This window comes from Centroberyx affinis, unplaced genomic scaffold (genome assembly GCF_046629955.1).
Source record: "Centroberyx affinis isolate AG114_WGS23_722 - 3 ecotype Tasmania unplaced genomic scaffold, CSIRO-AGI_Caff_v1 ptg003654l_1, whole genome shotgun sequence".
NCBI lineage: Eukaryota > Metazoa > Chordata > Actinopteri > Beryciformes > Berycidae > Centroberyx > Centroberyx affinis.
The window spans coordinates 96-17,143 of NW_027281558.1; the positions used below are offsets into that span (position 1 = coordinate 96).

At 47.1% G+C, this 17,048-nt stretch overlaps 1 protein-coding gene across 1 annotated transcript; it reads left to right on the forward strand.

Annotated features, from left to right (window-relative positions):
* Positions 1-295: 295 nt before the first annotated feature.
* LOC139661929 (glutamate receptor ionotropic, NMDA 2B-like) lies at positions 296-12,926 on the forward strand. Its single transcript, XM_071540513.1, has 5 exons — positions 296-430; positions 585-745; positions 1,739-1,926; positions 6,202-6,440; positions 10,551-12,926. Exons 1-5 carry the CDS (start codon positions 311-313, stop codon positions 12,924-12,926), a joined length of 3,084 nt encoding a protein of 1,027 aa, XP_071396614.1. The 5' UTR covers positions 296-310.
* The last annotated feature ends 4,122 nt before the right edge of the window (positions 12,927-17,048 follow it).

Genomic DNA, 17,048 nt, shown 5'->3' on the forward strand with positions numbered 1-17,048 from the left:
ATCTGAATTGCCTGCAGACCAAGAGGACTTTTAAGAGAATATATCATATAACCATATTTCCTGACCTAAGAAATAACAGGAATCAAATAAGAAATTTTATATCGTTATACCAAACTGCAACAGTCGGGGACCCACCAGAAGAAGGGGCCCACCTATTGCTTTAGAAAGGTGTTGTTTAACCCCGGCTGTGTTTCTCCCAGAGCCTCACGGTCCGTCCTTCACCATCGGTAAGGCCATCTGGCTGCTGTGGGGTCTGGTGTTCAACAACTCTGTGCCGGTGCAGAACCCTAAAGGCACCACCAGCAAGATCATGGTGTCGGTGTGGGCCTTCTTCGCTGTCATCTTCCTGGCCTCCTACACTGCCAACCTGGCCGCCTTCATGATCCAGGAGGAATACGTGGACCAGGTGTCCGGTCTCTCAGACAAAAAGGTACGAGGGAAGGTTGGACGGATGCATGAATGGATGGATGTTGCAGCTCTCGTCTCTTCCTCTCTCTTCTTTTTCTTGCCTACACCCTTAAAATGGAATGTGTAGATGTTTCCATGTCCCTCTCTCTTTCAATCCTCCTGTCTTCCATCCTCAGTTCCAGAGACCCAACGACTTCTCGCCGCCGTTTCGGTTCGGCACGGTCCCTAACGGCAGCACAGAGAGGAACATCAGGAACAACTATCCGGAGATGCACGGCTACATGGTCAAGTTCCACCAGAGGAATGTCAACGAGGCGCTGCAGAGTCTCAAGACCGGGTGAGGAGCTGGACAGGGCACTGCAGCACTGGCTCCTTGCTAATGTTTCGTAGCCATGGTGACTGGGAATAATTTAAGAGTTTTGCTCTGAAATGAGATAGCCACCATTTGGGGGAAAAAAAGCAAAGTGGTTGATATCACAGAATTTTAAAGGATGGTAACTTAAGATCTTAATTGACAAAATGATGACTCTTGTATAGACTTTTATACAAGGAGCCTCTGTAATTTAGAGATATTGAATGATGAACTTCAGCTAATGATTTTTTCTCCATAACGTATATGTTATATGTAGTGTTTTGTAGTGAAATGCAGTGTTTTGGAGTAAAACTCGTCCATTGATTTTGGTACCATGTCTGCTCATGTTTATGCCTTTGCTTCAGGCACTTAAACTGGTCAAATTTCAGTAGTTTATTATATTGAAAAGTACTCATTTTGCGCATTAGCATTAGCATTTGCCGAGGTTTGGCTGAAATGTAATGGATTGAATTCAAATTTATTGAAGCAGTGGTAGTGACTTTCCAGAGGCTATCGAAACACATAACACAACACACACACACACAGGCACACACACACTCACAGAGGAAGGAAGACAGGAGACAGGAGAACAGCACCCTGAAACAGGCTTGATGAACGAATATATAATAGACGATCCACCTGACTTAGAATTGCGGGACACAATTTAACTCATCAGTGCTAAAGGCCTCACTTTGGGTTTCTACTGTTTATTTTGCTTGTCTTCATGTAAACATACTGTAGCAGAATAAATCCTGTACTTCTTTTTTACACCCCCTCTTCACTTCTCATCAAGTGTGTCTTTACGCCGCGCCGTGTGCCAACTCCAGCCTTTGGCAAACCAAGTGGAAGTCTATTACACTTATCAGCAGCTTAGTGCTACTTAACAGGTTAATTGGAATGCTGTAGCTGTGGTGTCTGACTCCCGAGCGCTAATTAATTGTAACCTGTCTCTCTCTCTCCGTCTCTTTTTTCCATTAGCAAACTGGACGCTTTCATCTACGACGCGGCCGTGCTCAACTACATGGCCGGCAGGGACGAGGGCTGCAAGCTGGTGACTATCGGGAGCGGCTACATCTTCGCCACCACGGGGTACGGCATCGCCATCCAGAAGGAGTCGCTCTGGAAGAGGCACGTGGACCTGGCCATCCTGCAGCTCTTTGGAGACGGTGAGGCGACACGCCGGGACCTCCCTCCCTCCTTTGGCTCCTTCACAGACGCTGTACACACTAACACACTCAGCAAAACAGACGCTCTATCATGCAGGCAGTCGGTTTTATGCGGCGTATTTTCTAATTACTGTGAAAGATGCATCAGATTTGAGTTGAGACAATGCCATATTTTACCAGGGAGGGGGACAGGGAGGGGTCGTGTGTGTGAAGCTTTGATGTAGCAGGGAAATGCTGCAGTAGTGGCCAAATCCAACACACACTAATGCAAATCTGATGTTGGTAAAAGCATGAATGCTGTGATTTAAAGATCAAGTTTTGATCCTACTTGGAGTTTTACATTTAATGTCTCTACTGAATAATCTAATCAAAATGGCCACAACACTATCTTGGCCCCAGCCAGCTGAGCCAGGACTGACTGACATTATTTCTGATTGCCGGAGCTGACTGCAGGCTTGACGCTAATGTTACATTACTTTTAGTTGGCAGCGCTGACTACAGGTTTGAAGCTAGTATTACATTACTTCTAATTTCAGGAGCTGACTGGCTCCTTTGACTCGCTTATACCAAATTGCAACCAATATGTCAGGAACAGGCCACAGAAAAAATGGCTGCAAAAAAAAGTAGAAGTGGTGACAAATTTGACTTCAGGCTGTGCTGTAGGGACAGATAACAGTGGCTGAATTTATTTCTTATGTATATTAATGTATTGTACAGTATGTGTAAGGACGACTTCCCTAAACTCAGGCAAAAAATAGGCTGCTCAGACAGAAATCATTTTGAGGTTTCACCCGTTCAGGTCTGTTCGTATAAGAGCTGGCAGAGGAGGAGGGAGAAGTCCTATATTATAGTTTTTCTTGCTGGCTTTTTAGGACCCAAGACATTTGTGTCTGGGACCACAATTTTGGTGTCTAATTAGTTTTGCAAACCAAATGTAAGTCCACTCTCATGTGTATCAAGTATAGACAGGGCAAGGTAAGACAATACTGCTGAGAATATAAGTTGAGATTTAGCTCCATCATGGGGGCCCTGTACTTTATGATCATGCTCGGCTTTTATGGGAGAATGTCCAAGCTCTCCAGGGCCTGCTCCCTCGAAACACACTTTACTCCTGTCAGCTCTACTTGGAACATTAATGAGTCTCAGAATGGGTGTGGAATGAAATGAAATGCGTTAAAAATGTCCATTCTCTTACACCATAAAGCATACTGCATGCTTTATGGCCTTAAAGCAAAAACTCCTAATCATAAACAAGTCAAAATGTCACCGACGATGGCTATTTGCTGAGTTTATCGACTATAACAGTCTAATTTCACAATGCCACATCTTGATATACAGCTCAACTCAGAATGGTATTGGAAGTAGGTTTGGTGTGAGTGTGTGTGTGTGTGTGTGTGTGTGTGTGTTGTAGCTAGTTTATTTGGGTGTGCTCCAGCATGTTGTGAGCATCCTGAACCAAGGGCCCTCCAGGGCCCACTATAGTGTGTCCCAGTTAGGGGCGCCAGTATAGCTCCTGGTGTATTTCTACACTGTGTGTGTGTGTGTGTGTGTGTGTGCGCGTGCGTGCGCTTGTGTGTGTGTGTGTGTGTGTGTGTGTGAATATGGGTCAGCCCTCTGAAAATGAGACTGCCTATGTGTGTAAGCGAGAGGGGTAAATGTGTGTGTGTGTCTGTGTCTGTGTGTGTGTGTGTGTGAGAGAGAGAGAGAGAGAGAGAGAGAGAGAGAGAGAGCAGTGTAGAGATTCTGTCTATTTATGCTATATATTAGCTTTATTTTTATCAACCTACATACAATTCAATACGAGTCATGTCCATATATTGTTTCTGACTTATCGATCATAACTTCAGTTGTTTACATCCTACGTTCAGCTCTGTGTGCGCTCTTTCGAACGTTTGTGTGTGAAACAAAATGTGTGTGTGTGTGTTTTGAATATGGGTCGGCACGCGGTAACATCCCCCTGTGCCACTGCACCAGCACTCACACACCAAGCGAGCCGGCCCTGTCTCACCCCTCTCAGGATTTCAATGTCACTTTGCCACGCCTCGCCATCCACTCCCCTCCTGGTGGCCTAGAAAGGGATCAGACTCACGTGGAGAGACCAGCGGCCTGGTACCAAGGCTGGCAGGGAGTCTGCATGCTTTGACGCAGGCCCGAGCAAAAAATATATCACGGGTGTCATGAAAAAAAACAAAAAAAAACACACATAACTGCAGTTTTGATTGCTGTTTTTCTAGTCCTCACTTGAATTGAAAGTTTTAAGTGGTTGTGTATGTGTGGAGTTTCACCCTTCTGCCCTTCAAACCTGTGAAAGACCTGTTGCATCATCATCAAATATTCTAACTTTTTCAAGCTACTTTTGTTGCAGTTATTTATTTCATTCCATATTTTTAATTCATTAGATAGTAGAGAGTGAGGACAGGTGAAGTGGGGGAGAGAGGAGTGATAACATGCAACAAAGATTAAGAGATGGACCACACAGCTGAAAGCGTGTGGTATTCTCACTAGCCCAGTTAGCCACCAGGCAGCCCTACATTGAGTATAAGCTTGATTTGACTTGTGTAGTCTTAAGAGCAGTGTTACTTTTAAAAGTAATAAGTTACTTCACTTTATTACTTACCTTAAGAAGTAACTTGTTGCATTAAAAGTAACTTATTACTTTTGCTCCCTTCAAAAACATGTGGTAGCAATATGACTTGTGCTGCCAAGTGTGTTATCGATCCTCCCGAGACTATTGCTCTGTTTTTGAAACCATAACACAATCTCATTCAAGCATACTTAGGTTGTGTTTTTTTTTTTACTTAGCATGTCAGCAGCCTTGGGATTTTCACTTTTTTCTGCTTTTTTGATTTGAGCTAAAGAAAGAAACAATATGAAAGAAAAACAAAAGTAACAACATTCTATTTTTTTATAAGCAACTAATAACAGATTACAAGTATGTTGTAAAAACCAAATAAAAACTTGGGACCCCAAACAGGCCGTGGGGTTCTGATGGATTATCACATACCAAGACAACTGGCATGTTTTAAGTGTGTGAGCCATAAGACTGAATTTCTCAAATTTAGGACCCAGGCTGAAAGGATTTATGAAATGACTGGACTGTTGGTCCTGTCTAATTCAACTGGTAAAGAAATCCCACGGTTAGGTGTTCAATTCCCAACTGGGCCACCTATGAGTTAATTAGTTAAAAAGCATCCACCAAACGTCACATGACTGCCACAGACAGACAGCTGCCAGTGTTAGAAGCCACTGTCGCTTCCTCACTACGTCAAAACGATGGCTATGGTTCACGATCAATCCCTCCTCTGACATGAGCAGAGGGTGCTGCGCAATCCTGTGTGTATTTTTGCATGCGTGTGTGTGTGTGTGTGTGTGTGTGTGTGTGTGTGTGTGTGTGCGGTATCTCTCCCCGAGTTGGTATGCCGGGGAGCCTCTTGTTGATGCTCAGGGCCCAGCCAGCGCTCCAGTGCAGGAGTTGCGCTGACGTGCGGCGACAGCGCCTGAATGTATGATTAATTAACCAACGCCTGTCCCGCCACCGTCGGCTTTGATAGAGAACAGCTAGTGATGAAACAGAAGGTGACCCACAAAGAAACCAGGATGCTCAGGGACCAGCATCAGACACATGGACGGCAGCGGGAACACACACACACACACATGCAGAAACACACACAAGCAGACACACATACGCACACACGTCTTCTACAATTTGCATAGATGCACATACATAATGACACTGAAGCATTTCCATATTGTGGGGTAAGCACCGACACGCACGCACATTATTTGCTGAACTGAGTGTGTTCTCTCATCCATGTGAAAAGTGAGATCGACGGAATTAACATGCGACCTGCGTGCGCTGCTCGCTTTAATTGTTCGCCCTCTCTCTCTCTCTCCGCTTTCGAAATTCACGTCTGCGCTTCACTTCTAACTTCTCTGTCGTCCTTTCTCTCTCCCCCCCCCCCCCCCCCCTCCACCTCCATCTCCCCTCCTCTCTTCTTCTCTTGCATCACTCTCACCATCCCTCATGTCCTCCAATACCCATCCTGTTATTACATCACATCCCCCCCTTTTCTCCTTTATATTTTACGTTCCCTGTCGAATTGCAAAAACTTCTCTTCCTGTCGTCACCATGCCGCCGCCCTCCGCTTTCCCCTCTCTCTCTCTCTCTCTCTCTCTCGTCCTGTTCTTTCCTCCGTCTATCCATATCCCCCCCCTCTTTCCTTGTCTCCACCCCCCACTTCCACCTCCATCTTCTCCCTCCCTCCCTCCCTCCAGGCGAGATGGAGGAGCTGGAGGCCCTGTGGCTGACGGGGATCTGCCACCACGAGAAGAACGAGGTGATGTCCAGCCAGCTGGACGTGGACAACATGGCGGGCGTCTTCTACATGCTGGGCGCCGCCATGGCCCTGTCGCTCATCACCTTCATCTGCGAGCACTGGTTCTACTGGCAGCTGCGCTTCTGCTTCATGGGCGTCTGCTCGGGCCAGCCGGGCTTCGTCTTCTCCATCAGCAGGGTGAGGCGGGACGGGGCGGGGAGCAGGGAACTATGGGAGTTTAGTCAAGCCAGTTTAGCATTCCTTTCTGTGTTTTCACTCTCTGAATTGTCCTCATGAGGTAAACCACACTCATCTAGTAATCATTGATAGGTATGACACTACCTTGAGTTAACCAGAGTATCCAAAGAGAAGAACAGGCACTACACTGTTCGCTTTAAAAGATGACATTTCATTATAGCAGTAGAAATTAGATGTTTGGGTCATGAAGTCCTTCCTCAGTGGGGAGGAACGACTGGAAATCGGGGGGTGGATGGGAACAAAAGAGGGAGGGAATGTAGAGAAAAAGATATGATGTAATGGCTGAATAAATGGTTAGGTGAATAGACTAATACTGAAGTTTAAAAAATGACTGATAAATCCTCAATATGGAGCGAAGGAGGAATACTAACAGGGTTGCAGTAGCCTTGTGTGCTTCGCCGGAATTGTCAGGTCATTGAATTACTGTAAACAAAACATCCAGTTCCTCATTTTAGCTCCGTGTCGCCGGCTCCTCCCTGTCTGTAAAGTCACCTTTAGTCCTTCGTCACTCATCCTTACATCATCAGCTTTACTGTCTGCACTGTACTGTAAATGAGAGTGCTTTGTTCTTGGAAAAAAAAAAAGGCTTCAGTCTATAAAGAGACCTGGCAGGGCTTAGAGACTCCTAGAACCATAAATGAAGTATTGAGTGCGTTTCCCATGTGACCAAGCTGAACCAAACTCTCAGGTTGAAGTGTATATAGACATATATATAGTAGCTTTCTCCTTTAGTTTAGACGCTCGGGCCTTTCTGACGTCCAGCCGGGTAAATATTTACAAAATGTTGAGCCGAAATCAATATTGCACTCAACGAAAATCAGCCGCAGAACCGGAGAGAGGGTAGATTACTGGATCCCGGGAGACCAAAGTCACCCCCGAGGTATTTGATTTGCATTCCAATTGTTTTGACATGGCTCCGGTGTAATTCACTGTGCGCCTCTGAAGGTGAACCGCTGCGGGCTAAAACCACGTGGCTAATTTACAGCGGAGAGAGCCACACACCGCCGCTCCCTCCCTCCATCTGATATGCCGCTGCGGTGCCGGGGCTGTTTGTGCCGGGAAAAGCAAAAGACTACAGAAAAAGAGCATAACTTTTTTTTTTTTTTCTTTCCCCTCCCTCTGCTCTAATATTACGCTCCAGTGCCCAACTTTGATTATTTCGTATGCTGTTAATTTAGCGTTGTTGATGTTTTTTTTTTTGCGCGTGCGTGTCCCGTGTCTGTTCGCGTGGCTGGAGCCCAAACGGCGGTCGCAAAATGGCAGTCGACTTCTCATCGCAAAGACAGACGGGTTGGCGCTGTTGTTGACTATTACATCATGATCATTTGCATGGGAACTGGATCTGAGGGCAATTATGCTTTGTGTAACATTCGCTGATTGCGCTCGTTTACAGAAATTACCTCTGTGTCTTTGCGACAATGTGACAACATGAATGAACGCTGTGTGCCCACAAATACACGGAGATGATTCAGTGCGTTAAAATATTCAGGGGAAATATTCAATGAGTGCGTTGATTTGCATTTGTAGCACAGAACTGGGGCATAGCGAAACAACAGCACTGGAAATTACAGTTTATTGTCTTTCCACAATCCTTGGCCGTAGCAGCACATCGTCTCCTCCTCATTTACTTGGGTGTTTTTTTCCTCCATCGGCGGTCATTTCTTTTTTCTTTCCTCTTTTTTTTTTTCTCTCCCTCTTGCTCCGCCGCTCAGATTGATTCCGCTTTTTTTTAAATTTCACAGCATAATCCAATAAACTTTATTATTATTGCCGCAATTAACATTTAAGCTCGGCAGTGTAAAAATGAGCAATCTGTCACGGTCGGCGTGAGTCACGTGGTCTCGGTCACGGTTTCACGGTCGGTTAGCGCTCCCCGGCCTCCGAGGGGCTCGCGGGGCCGTGTAAGCAGCTTTCCCCCCCGGCTACCTGCTCCTCCAGGGCCCACCTGCAACACTGAAACAAATTAATTATATCGATTTAAAAAGCCCCTAATGACTTCAGAACAGTAAATGTATTAGAGGCTTAATCACTGCCTCCTCTTTTCATAGCCCTCGCGTTACATCACAGCTCAGCTCATTTGCATTTCGCACCGTATCCTGCGCCACACACATTCTGTTCCATCCAGCGTTATGAACTGCTGCGCTCATATATGCGACCGCACATAAGAGGCAGCTAGTTATTTGTTGATTTCCAGCCTGCGTGTACCAATGTAATCACTTATAGATTTTGCTCTGATCCCCTGGCGGATTTCAAATTCTTATGAACCCCCAGGCCAGAGTTATTGCTATTCACACATACTGCCCAAATAATCAGCTACTGTAGCGCCGGCCTGGCAGCAGCCTGCCAACTGTTACATTATGTGGGCATGTAGAGTCGACAAAATCTCTGCTGAATACGAAGTAGCAATTGCCGTTGTAAATGTCCAAGATTTGATGCTCGACGGTATTCAGCGGTTGTTTATGGTCGTGGCTGCATTTGTGTGTGTGTGTGTGTTTCCTAGAGAGCGAGAGAGATCCTGGCTGTGCTGTGATTCGCTATCATTGCTCAATACAACAGAGTCTGCTCGTATTTGACAGTTGAGACCTAATGGGAACAGATGATCTTGAGATTAAGATGGATGCTTTGGGAGAATTCAGCCTAAGATGGGGGTGATATCACAGATGACACAGGAGCGAAGATATGAGACTGAATACTTAACGGGGCGCAGATACAGATTCAACATAAGGTGGCGAGGAGTCGGGACAGTAAAGAGCAAGAAAAACAAGAGATTAGGACGGGATGAAGTGGTGGGAACAGAGGGAGAAGGAACAACACAAACAGGCAGATGGAAAGAAGGCACACAGATGAGACAGAGAGAATAGATAAACATGGACAGGTGGGGCTAAGTGCAAAAAAAACAGACGAACAGAGGGAGTATACATTGGTGCTGCAGTGAAGATACTGTCCATATACCTAATTACCTACCAGAAGTGAGTGGCTGGGGAAAGGTGAAGAGAGGGTCAAAGAGTCACATTAGTGGATAAAAGGAGGAGGTGGGGAAGAGTGACAACGTTATTACTAAACAACAGACAGAGACGATGGAGCGCTGCATGACCCCTAACCTCCTGGCAGAGTCCTGACCCCGCAGTGCCTAGCAGGACAGAGGTCAGCTGAACTCTGACCTTCAATGGATCCCTTTATTTCTCCGGTCATACACAGACTTCCAGAAAAACCTCGTAAAATCATTGTTGGGAATTGATTCGATCCTTTACCGTCCTCATCTGTCACGCCTCGTTTGCCCTCCTCCGTACATCCATTTTTATCTGAATATTGTATCGTACATCACTGAATGCAAATGGAGCAGTTTGTCTTTCTTGTCACCGTAACGCCGGGCCGGCGTCTCCTTGGCTCGGCCCTTCTCTCCGGAGCCTTAAAGGGAATTGTGTTGTGGCAGGTGGTGCTGAGGGGCAGTGGAGGGCTGAGGTATTTAATAACTGCCAGAGGATATTGTTCAGCTGAATTCTAATCACATTGATTAAAGGTATTGACCAGTGGGACTCAGGGGTTTTACAGCCCCTCTGCCTTTATCAATCATCTACCATTCTCCTATCCTCTCTGGGTCTCTCTCCCTCTCTCTTTCTCTCTCACCATCTAATATACAGTATGTTTCTGTCCATAAATTACATGAACTCTACATGTATCTCTATTTTTTTTATGTGGAGCAAGGTATTGACAGCATCAACATAAAGCGCCTTCTCATTTCTCACCTAAGCAATATTCTCATCTAGGACAAAATTACTGTATTTGTGCTGAAGAAAGAAAGCTAACACTAGCTGCACATTGATAGAGAGTCAGTTCTATACAGTATGTCAATATTATGTTATATAATATGTTTTTTTTTACTTTTATTCATCCAGAGAAGGTTTTCTGAGAACACATGCTCTTTTTCAGCAACACCTTAGTTTCCATTCATACAGCTGCATGCATTCAAACACAGGAGCTACCCAGTACAACTGCAGTCTAATGTTATAGGCAATTAATTCTGTCTACTGTCTCTCTCTCCCCACACAGGGCATCTACAGCTGCATTCACGGGGTGCAGATTGAGGAGAAGAGCAGCTCGGCATTGAACTCCCCATCAGCCACCATGAACAACACCCATTCCAACATCCTACGCCTCCTACGCACCGCCAAGAACATGGCCTCCCTGTCCGGGGTCAACGGCTCACCGCACAGCGCCCTGGACTTCATCCGCCGCGAATCCTCCGTTTACGACATCTCCGAACACCGGCGCAGCCTGGCGGGCCACTCGGACTGCAAGCCTCCGTACCTCCCGGAGGACAACATGTTCAGCGACTACATCAACGAGGTGGAGAGGACGTTTGGCAACCTCCACCTGAAGGACAGTAATCTGTACCAGGACCACTACCTGCACCACCACACCGGCTCTGCTCTAGGGCTCAGCGGACCGCCGGCCAACAGGCCGCACAGTTTGGGCAGCGCTAGTTCTCTGGAGGGCGGCATGTTTGACTGTGACAGCCTGGGTGGAGGGGTGGCTCCTATTTTCACCACCCAGCCCCGCTCAGCACTGACCCACAGGAACATGAGCAAGTTTGACCTGCTGTCCGGACAGACCCCTCCCTCGGGCCAGGGCTTCAAGGGAGGCCTGCCTGACCTCTACGGGAAATTCTCTTTCAAGGGAGGGGCCTCGAGTTCAAGTTACATCCCCGGCCACGGCTACTGCGGCGGGAGAGGAGATGACGACGGGAATATACGCTCGGACGTCTCGGACATTTCCACGCACACGGTAACCTACGGAAACCTGGAGGGCAACGCCAAGAAGCGCAAACAGTACCGCGACAGCCTGAAGAAGAGGCCGGCCTCGGCCAAGTCCAGACGGGAGCTGGATGAGATTGAGCTGGGCTACAGGAGGAAGCCCTACCACATCAGCCACCACCACTACCACGGCCACCGCTCCGCCTCCCCACCGCTACTGCCCTTGGAACGCAAGAGAGGAGGAGGAGTAGGCGGAGGAGTAGGCGGAGGAGTAGGCGTAGGAGGAGGGAACAACGGTGGGAACTCCTACATGTTCAGAGACAAGGAGAGCGTTAGGGATTTTTATTTGGACCAGTTTCGGCCCAAAGAGGGCGTCCCTCAGTGGGAACACGTGGACCTGACAAATGACCCCACGAGTAGAGAGGGAGGAGTGGTTGCGGGGACCTGCACCTCCCTGGTTCCCGTGGACGACTTCCTGAAGAGCAAACCCAAGAAATCCGACTCGAAGAGCGGCGGAGGAGCCGGGCTGGCAGGGGGCGATTGGGAGTGCCGGAACTGTCGGGCTAGCGGGGGAGGAGGGGGAAAGCAGATGTCCCTGCATGGAGGAGGGGTTGGAGGAGGAGGCGGGGGGTACGGTGGTAGTATTAGCTGCGGGTCCTCGGGAGGCGGGGGAAACAGCCGCCCCAGCTCTGCCACCTGCATGCGCTGCGAGGGCTGTAAAAAGACAGGCAACCTCTATGATATCAGCGAGGATAACAACCACCTCTTGGAACAGATGGGGGGAGGGCAAGGTGGGGGAGGAGGAGGAGGGTTGGGTTCAGGCCCGCAGGCTCAATCTCAGGCCCAGCAGCGGAGGAAGGGCGGAGGATTCGGCAAGCCGCTCAGGCGGCAGCACTCCTATGACGCATTTGTTGACCTCCAGAAGGAGGAGTCAGGCGGGATGGGGAGCTTGATGGGGGGTCTAGGAGGAGGTGGCGGGATGGGTGGCGCAGGTATGGGAGGGATGCTGCCCCCACCCAGGAGTGTTAGCTTGAAGGAGAAAGAGCGTTACTTGGAGGGCGCCAGCCCCTTTGCACACATATTTGAGCGCCACGGGGGTTCGGAGAGAGAGAGGGAAAGAGACAGGGACCCGTTGTTTTACGGAGGTGAGAGCCAGAAAGGAGCCGGCTCGCCGTTCGGCCTGTTCAGAGGCGGGGAGGGACTCCACCGCCGCTCCATTGGAGAGAGAGACATGAGAGACAGGGATAGATCCTTGATGGAGGGAGGAGGCGGGTCAGGGTTCTCCTTATCCAAATCTCTTTACCCAGACCAGGTAAACCAAAACCCCTTTATACCTACCTTCGGCGACGACCAGTGTCTGATGCACGGAGCCAAACAATATTATATGAAAAAGCAACAGCAGCAGCAGCAGCAGCAGCAGCAGCAGCAGCAGCAGCAGGTTGCCAAAAACAGCCGAAGTGACTTCAGGGGCCCAATGGGCGTGACGTCCTATCTGCCAGCGTCTGCCACGGCCGGGGTGATGTCCAATGTGGCCCCCCGGTTCCCGAAGGAGCTCGGCCTGGGTGGAATGAACCACCACGGCTCCATGCTGGGGGTCGGCCCCCCACGTCCCTTCAACGGAAGCAACGGCCATGTGTACGAGAAACTCTCCAGCATTGAGTCTGACGTGTGAGAGCGGGGAGAGGAGGCCGGGGCGAAGGCAGGGGAGAAGGGGTAGAGGAACGGAGGGATGTAGTGTTCGGAGATCAGGGATGATTACAAAGATATTGTCCACACACTGCAACCTTAGCCCACAAGGAGGGAACAAAAGAAGGTAAACGAGGAGAGAGCCAGAGGATGAGAAAGACTGAATGGTGAAGGTAAAGACTGTGCAGAAGCAGGATGACAGAAAGGGAAAGAAAGAACTGACATGTGAACAACGGAAAACCTAGGTGAAAATCAGGAACATGAGGAGGCGGGGCGTGTTAACCTTCTCTCAGAAAATGGCCAAAGCTCCTCTACTAATTTAACCCACGCGCGGTCGAACAGCATTCCTCACGAACGCACTCGAGTCCATCAGTTCATCCACCGGTGAGGCAGAAGCCGATGTGCTCGGTTATTATCGCAGAGAGGCGACACCTCATCTTCGTTTGATATTGGCCGCGTGAGCCCGGTGAGACTTGATGGCTGTCTGGGAGCTCCTGCTGGGCGCTTATGAGGGAAGACTGCGAGAGCGGAGCGAGGAGCGAGCTGCCCATCTGCTCCTGTGTCACCGCAGAAAGGAGACATTGTCACGTTCACCAGAGGGCCCCCGACACAGGAGAGGACTGCCGCTTTCTCTCGCTCCGCAAAGACGACAGCCCGGTCCGTCCGTCTCTCCGTCCTGCACTTTCCCCCCACTCTTTTGTACTCCCTCTCTCCTCTTTTTCTCTGCCTCCCCTCCTCCTCCTCCCATCCCCTGACGCCAAAAGAGCCGCTCTTGTTTGCTATGAGAAATACAATCAATGAATGATAATAAGATATTCTTACAGAAATAACAGGGTATAAGAACAACAATAATATTAATAACATTGTGAATAACAAAGATGTTAGTATTAATTACGGTAACACTGCTTATGATATCACTAAGTTTTTCTTGTTTTATGTTCTGTTGGTATAATATTTCACTGCTGTTTTAGTATCTGTACTGTAGTTGTATCCTTTGTCTGCCCCTAGTGGCAGCAGGAAGGTTGTTTTTAATTCAACCACCAAGCCAGAAAGACTGAGTCCTTAGCTCCCGTTTTTCTGTTTTCTGTAGAATATTTTCCTCCATGCACATACATTTATTTGCTCTTTATGGGAAAAGTCGCAAGAGGATCTGGAACCTGGCAGGTCCTTGTCGGATGTTTCAAGAGATTACACACGCCCACATACAGGTTTGTTTGTCTGAACTCGCGTCGGTCGACAACTGTGAAAGACATGTCTCGTCAGAAGCGGGTGGCTGAAGATGCCGAGAGGAAGGACGTGCCTTAACGGTCTCCAGCCCCACGTGTCGTCCAGATCAGACGCGGTCCAGACGTCTGGACCGCCGTGGTTTTAGGCTGCTTCTGGTATTCTCTCTTCACCTGGAGAGGCGGCCTTTTTTACGAGCCAAAAAAAAACGCAGTAAAAAAAATTGACAGCAGGCGTGAGAGAGACTGCTGGTGACGGTTTAGATACAAGATACAACATGGGTCGCGGGGATGTTTTACAACTTCATAACATCATTTCACGTGACAAATATCAGCAGTGCTGCGCGGAATTTGTCGCAACAGCGTCCAGCATATCCCCCCCCTATCACAAACAGACTGATGCGTCTCACTCCACAACACAGCAAGCTTTAGACCACTTGATTTATTCAGGTTACATGAGAACAGTCACCAGCCACTTCAGGCTCACTGTTTGTCACCTATCACCAGTATCAAGTACAAGACATTAACTTCTCACTCACGCAAGTTATGCAGGTCTATGCAGGCCTACGAGGCACACTCAGAAAGCGTTGTGGTGCGGTGAAACTTTGGGACACTGTGTATGATTAATATATGCTCTGTCGTCGTTTATGTGGGTGAAATACTGCAAAATGTATTGGGATCTTGTTGTTGCCCGATGACAATGATACTGATAAAAGCTTGAGGATGTCTATTTGAGAGAGAGAGGCATCTCTTGCGCTGGCTGAGGCGGCCATCTTGAGAAAGCTTTTTTTCCCCCGGCTGTTCACTTTGACTGATGCTGATAGTCCTTTTAGCTGGAGAGACCTCATTTATTGCACAGGACCTTTACTCAGTGTAGGTTCAGGCTCTCAGTGGACATGCCTTATCATCCCAACCCCCCCACCCCCCCCCCCCCCCACCCCTCTTAACTGTGTCGTGATGACTCATCATATTACTGTACAGAATAGCGAAGCCTCTATTAGTTATTTAAAGGTTTGATCTTCGATTAGCTGCCGGTGTCAGAAGTTCAAGGGCTGCGGGAGATTGGAGCTGCTGGAGTGTGTAGAGTGTGTTCTTTGTCATTGCTCGGCTCCTATCTTATACCCTGATCTAAATGCACCAGTGTAATAGGTTGGCGTGCGTGCGGAGGGAAGTAAATCGTGATTGAATGATAACAGCTGTTTTTTGGGTTTTTTTCTTTCTCCACCAACCTGCTGATAACTATTCATAAATTCAACATCCTCTCCTCCGCCCCCTCCCCTCGCTCCATAGATAACACCGTCAAAGTGAGACCCATCAAGTTAGCCTTAAATTAAACAGATTCATCCACCCCATCCCCCCCCCCCCCCCATGACTCTCCCTAATAAATACGACGGGGATCTTTGGAATTTTTATACGCACACGTTTTGGAAGGGTCGGGTCAAACATTATCAGTCAGTCGGTATAAGGAGGAGATACAGGAACGGGATACGCGGAGGAAATAAGAATGAGGAGACGAAAGAATCTGGAGTTCGCATCAATCAGTGTCAGCATTAGTGTGTTCAACCTTTTCCTTGTAAATAATATATTTAAAACTCTTTTCACTTTGTACAGTAAACAGACAGACAGGATGTAACTTTCAATATGTTTTACAGCAATTTAAGAAATAAACAAAACAATAATAAAAACTCATAAAAACAAAAAAAACACATAAACAAAAATATGCAAAATATAGTTAAGACACAACTATTACTAATCATGATAAGTGATATAATTGAACCTCTTTTTTCTTTAAATCTCATGTTTACTTAATTATGATAGTTTACCAATTAATATACTGATTACTTTAAGAATTATGCTTTTACTTATTTTCACTAAAGTGTTGGAAATTGAGGATAATTTACTGTAGGTGTAGACGTTTGGTGATTAAGGGGAAAGTTTAGTTTTAGGAGTCTTTGCTAAGTTTCCCTTGAATTGTGTTAGATTCTCTCTTTTTAAGGTAAGCTATTCTTCATGCTTTTCGAGATAAATGAAATTATCTACACATTTATGTAATACAATATTACATGTATACATAGATGATATTTGCATATAGAGGCAGTATATTGTGATCCTTCATTTTTAAGCAGCAATCCTTGTTAAGAACTTACAAGATGTTTGTGTTTTCGTTGCCCTTTTTTTGACCTGGGCTCTCATGGTGATCGCACACAGATTTTTAGAGCCATCGTTGGCCCGGCCTATCCTGCTCCCTCTCTATGTTTGGGATAGACATCACTGTGGTAAAGGAAGACATACGCACACGCACGCACACACACATACACATACACACACACAAATGCACACTGGACATTTCCCAGTGCTGATGTTGTTAATATTGCTGAGGATTTCAGCACAAAATGGTGAAAAACCAAGAATGAGTGTAGTTTCGTCCTACTGAAGAATCCATTTGAGGCTGAAATGCATTTGTGCAACCCCTTATCAGAAGGTGAAACATTTCTTCTGTCATGTCTCACGCCAGGTACAGTTGTTGTCACATGCAAAATTGTTGCTTCGGGGCAATCAACTAATGTCACTATGTTTTATCCTAGATATTACTGGAGTGTATTATTTGACAGCTTAAAACATTAAAATGTTTTGGATTCAAATTTATTTTTATGCAACTTGCATAAACGTATTTTGTGCGCTGCTTGCGTGTCAGATTCTTTTGGTGCCTGTACTGTATGAGAGAGGAAATACGATTTGTAATTTGTTGTGTACATATGCAATTTTACCCCCATGCAGTCAGAAATTATTTCCTTGCTCTTTTTTCTGTGCGTTACTGATTCCAATAAGTCTCCATAATCTTCTCTCCAGCACTGCGAGGAGGAATTCATCTCGCTTCTGTTTTT

What these genes read in the sequence shown, in the direction of transcription:
- LOC139661929 (XM_071540513.1), top strand. Translation starts at nt 311, where the DNA reads ATGGTGTCGGTGTGGGCCTTCTTCGCTGTCATCTTCCTGGCCTCCTAC. An exon ending in CCGGTCTCTCAGACAAAAAG is followed by an intron (nt 431 to 584) that starts GTACGAGGGAAG and finishes TTCCATCCTCAG; the next exon opens with TTCCAGAGACCCAACGACTT. An exon ending in CCTGCAGCTCTTTGGAGACG is followed by an intron (nt 1,927 to 6,201) that starts GTGAGGCGACAC and finishes CCCTCCCTCCAG; the next exon opens with GCGAGATGGAGGAGCTGGAG.